The sequence below is a fragment of the Mandrillus leucophaeus genome, unplaced genomic scaffold, assembly GCF_000951045.1.
Source record: "Mandrillus leucophaeus isolate KB7577 unplaced genomic scaffold, Mleu.le_1.0 Scaffold1036, whole genome shotgun sequence".
Taxonomy (NCBI): domain Eukaryota; kingdom Metazoa; phylum Chordata; class Mammalia; order Primates; family Cercopithecidae; genus Mandrillus; species Mandrillus leucophaeus.
Genome location: NW_012098499.1, coordinates 451,190 through 455,803, shown reverse-complemented (window position 1 = coordinate 455,803; position 4,614 = coordinate 451,190). Strand labels below are relative to the sequence as shown.

Sequence of the window (4,614 nt, the reverse complement as noted above, 5' to 3'; positions counted from 1 at the left end):
TTTGGAAGGCCGAGGCGGGCGGATCACAAGGTCAGGAGATCGAGACCATTCTGGCTAACACCGTGAAACCCCGTCTCTACTAAAAAAATACAAAAAGCTAGCCGGGCGAGGTGGCGGGCGCCTGTAGTCCCAGCTACTTGGGAGGCTGAGGCAGGAGAATGGCGTGAACCCGGGGGGCGGAGCTTGCAGTGAGCCGAGATCGCGCCACTGCACTCCAGCCTGGGGCAGAGCAAGACTCTGTCTCAAAAAAAAAAAAAAAAAGAATAAATGGCAAATCAAGTAAATCATAATTAAAATAAATAAGGGAAAACTATCAATAAATAATGATAACAGTGCTGCCTGGATATGACCAAAAACAAATGAGTAAGTTGTATTTGAATGGTTAAATTGGAGATTTCTTCAAATAGGAAACACCAAACTTTTCTCTCACCAGTTGACCCTTGACCAATTGTTTTACGTTGATGGGAGGAGAGGAAAAAACTAGAATCACTTACCCCTAGCCATTTAGCTCCTAGCACTAAGGATGAACCATATGGTTATAGTTTGCTAACTATAACCATAGTTAATAAAATTAACTAATTAACTAGACAGTGTGGAGGGTTCTGTCATCTAGTATGTCACAACTTCTACAGACTTCAGCTTCCTGGTCTGCTTGCTTACAAGACCATCTCTGCGGAGAAAGCAGAAGATACAATACAGGAATACTGAAAGAAGTGAGATGATCACATCCCATTCCTTTATGTTACACGTTACACATAGGTGATGCTGACTTGGAAGTGTTTGCAGGTTGTGTGGCTGCCGAGGCTTTGACAGAAGACAGGGGACACTAGCTGCACGCTGCACAAAGGAGGTTGCAGGCTTTCCCACCAAGTGGATGGAAAGCCAATGTCAAATGCTGGGGAAGTGCTGCAACTCTTTCCCTCATCACCTAGTTATCTTCAAGCCGGTTTTATTAGAAGAAGCCCCTGACATCAAGAATGACACTGTGCAGGAAAAAGTCTTCTCACGTTTTAATATTAGTTGCTTACAAATGAGTAACAACTAACGGTAGCTACATCTATTGAACATTTCCTATCTGCTAAACATGGCACATTTTACACACATCATCTAGTTTAACTTTTATAATGACTCATGAGGTTCTGTGATTATTTCTTTTTACAGATGAAGAAATGTAGACTTGGGGAAGTTAATAAATACGTTCCAAATTGTACCTATAGTAAATACTGGCACTAGGAATGGAGCCTAGGTCGTCTGACTCTTGAACTTGTGTTAATTCCATTTGAACCTGTAAATAACTCTGTGGATTAAGAACAAAGATTATTTCCATTTTATGGAGGAGTGGCAGAAACGTGTAGTGGTTAGGAGAGCAAATGTAAGTGTTAGAAGAGTCCATTTTGGGGAGGCCAAGACGGGCGGATCACGAGGTCAGGAGATCGAGACCATCCTGGCTAACACGGTGAAACCCCGTCTCTACTAAAAAATACAAAAACAAAACAAAACAAAACAAAAAAAACTAGCCAGGCGAGGTGGCGGGCCCCTGTAGTCCCAGCTACTCCGGAGACTGAGGCAGGAGAATGGCGTGAACCCGGGAGGCGGAGCTTACAGTGAGCTGAGATCCGGCCACTGCACTCCAGCCTGGGCGACAGAGCGAGACTCCGTCTCAAAAAAAAAAAAAAAAAAAAAAAAAAAAGAAGAATTCATTTTGATTCTGGCTCTGTCGTTTATCAGTTGTGAATTTGGGAAATGTATCTAACTCCTCTGAGATTTACAATGTCCTCAAATATCAAGACGTAGAGAACACTTAATCTCTTAGGGCCTCTCTGTCTTTGCCATCATCATCATGGTTATTACATATTTTGGGTTTTCTCACCTCAATTTTTTCTCCTACCTGAAATTGCCATGTTATTCCCCCCTTAAACCCTTAGATTAAGAGGTGGTTACAACGTACTACTATGCCGTTAATAGTAAATATTTATTGTACACTTACTACATGCCAAGAGCTTTTAGCGCATTATCTCATTCAATCTTTACAACCCCTGCACGAGATAAATACGAGTGTCATCTATAATTATGGTTAGAAACAGAATTCGCCTAAAACTGGACATTGCTGACCTCACTTCCCCTTTTCCTGCCCACCACCCTGACTGCCAACTGACTTCGGAACTCCAAAGGGGCATCCATGAAAACGACAGGAATTGCCTGCAGGAAAATGAATGCTCTAGGAGTTTGACTCTAAAAAGATTGGGAACTGTCCACCAACTGGTGCTACTGAGAATAGTGGTTGTTGAAAGGAATTTCGGTCTCTATCCCAACTTACTTTTCCTCAGGGAAGCGTCAATTTCCTCCAAGTCCTCTTCAGAAGGGTAGCTGGAAAAACAGTGAAACCAAGTAACTTACCTGAGAACAAGCCGGGAGTAGTGCAAAGGAATCAACCAGATTCTTAATCTATTACAAAGTCCAGGCACTCCGTTTGCTTTCTAATAACCTTGTTGCCTGGTATTGAGTAAAAGATGCTATAAAGCACGAATACGTTTGGAAGTAATAATAATCTGCTGTTATGCGACATAATTTTCTCCATATTTGTTATTATTTTTCTGATAATAAATTTCATACATTTTATTGGAAAACCACAGAAAATGCAAAAAATAGCTAAGCTGTTACGTATGTTTCGATCTAAATTTCAATTAAATTTTAATTATTCTCTCCCCGTGCCTAACCACCCTTACCCCATTTTTTAAAAGACCTGGAGTCCAGGGTAGGAGAGATCAAGAGCGTCCCAGAGGGCAGCAGCACATACTCTCTCTCCCCTCCAGACCCTGCAGCTTGCTTCGCCCATCTCCCCTCCCCCTTAGCTTGGTCGCTTATCATTGGTCATTGCCATGGCAACCAGCAGCTGCCGGGCCAGCAGCCTCTACCGCAGCAGGGGTGGGGCACTGGGGGAGGGGGAGAGAGAGAGGAGGAGCCAAAGGAGGTGTCTGCTGCAAGTTCCTGGCTGCTTCCGAGCTCACCCCATCCTCCGAGAGGGAGGAGGCCCAACTGGTGATGCTGCTGCTGCTGCCGCCGCCGCCGCCTCTATTGCTGATACTTTAGCGGGGCTGGAAGGGTGGTTCCTATTCGCACCATCGCCAACCAGAGACAGAGGGGGAAAAAAAAAAAAACCGGCAGCCGCTGCTGATGTTGGGTTCGGAGGCTGCATCCGACTCGGTCACAAGGAAAATGGATTCAGTTTGCATCTCTCCCTCCTTTAAACAGCTTCTCCGGGTCTCAGCATGGTGAGTAGGAAACAGTAGGGCTCCCTTCTTGGTTTAGCGTGTTATTTTTTGACCTATGTATACATTTCTGGCCTGAACTTGAACAATGACTCCCGTGCCACAGACTAGAAGGGGGAGATGTGGAGACAGAGATGAGGATGGAGGGAGAGGAACGTTGCCAGGAAGAGAGAAGTGAGAAGGCAACCGCTTGTGTTTAAAAAAAAAAAAAAAAGGTGTTCTGATTTTATCTCTAACTGGCTCAGAATGCAGACTGAGCCACTTGGTGCCTTTTTCTCCTAAGCTTAGCAACAGCATCAGGGGTTGGAAAAAGAGCTAACAACAAGAAGAGGGTGTTATTGAAAGGAATCATTTCATTTGCAGCTCTCACATACAGGGTTGGGCCTTCTTCAGAAATACATTTGGTGTCTCATAAGCTTCTCAGACTCATTATAAGGTGGTTTTGCTTATTTTATTGATTGCTTAGAAAAAGTGGCCCCAGAATTTGACATTTTATTTTGTACTCTTGTTGAGAAATCATTTGCAAGACCCAGTTTTATTTTATACATAGATTTGATTGTGAACTTACACATGTATATCTTATGGATATATATATCATATATACACATGTTACTTAGCATTTATATTGCATTTATGAAGCATATTTATATGTAGGGTGTGCTTTGCAGTCATTTTTATGGTTTAGATACGTCCTTGCATGCCTGGAAGTACTTGCATGTTTTTGAAACTATGCTTCTGGTTTATATTATTATTCATCGGCTTTATTTGGATTAATGTGAAATTTACTCTGGTTATTGTCTCTTAGTTTCATTGTGACCAATTGGAACAGATGCCTATGATTTGATCTGTGTCACAGAACTAGATGCAAATTCGTAGCCTGCCTCTTTATTTTTAATTGGGTTTGTGGGGGATGATATTGAGGACTCCGAATTTACAATGATGGGAAAGGGAGGTGGCTTGTGGTATTATTTTGTGTCTAGCATCTTACCAAATCAATGTTGAAGCAAATCAGTGTTCTTGAAATGCCACCCCAACCTTTTCATGTTTGTGCGTTGTATCCCAGGAAGCACAGCTGAGCTGGCAGGTGAAATGCATTCATTTTATTTAATAGTGCTGCTATCTGCTGTTCATTCCTTCAGTATCCAGGAACCATTTTACAGTTCTCTCAAATGTTGTATTAAGGGTCTCCTTCTGTAAATAAGAAAGTAGGAAAGTAGGATTGTTTTGAAAATCTAGGTATTCCTAAGCACCCTAGCCCAGCCGTTTCCAAATTAGTCTGCTTATACAATGAAATGAAACCAGGGAGTGAGCAAAGCTGAACAGGAGAATGTGTGGCTTGTAGCTG

The 4,614-nt window shown here is 42.6% G+C and overlaps 1 protein-coding gene across 4 annotated transcripts in view; it reads left to right on the top strand.

Moving 5' to 3' along the window:
• Positions 1-2,880: 2,880 nt before the first annotated feature.
• JAKMIP2 (janus kinase and microtubule interacting protein 2) overlaps positions 2,881-4,614 on the top strand; it is a 187,675-nt gene continuing 185,941 nt past the window's right edge. For all 4 annotated transcript variants that reach the window (XM_011978996.1, XM_011978988.1, XM_011978981.1 and 1 more), the window contains exon 1: positions 2,881-3,272. In XM_011978996.1, coding sequence (XP_011834386.1) covers positions 3,270-3,272 — 3 coding nt within the window. In that variant the 5' untranslated portion in view covers positions 2,881-3,269. The remainder of the gene's footprint in view (positions 3,273-4,614) is intronic.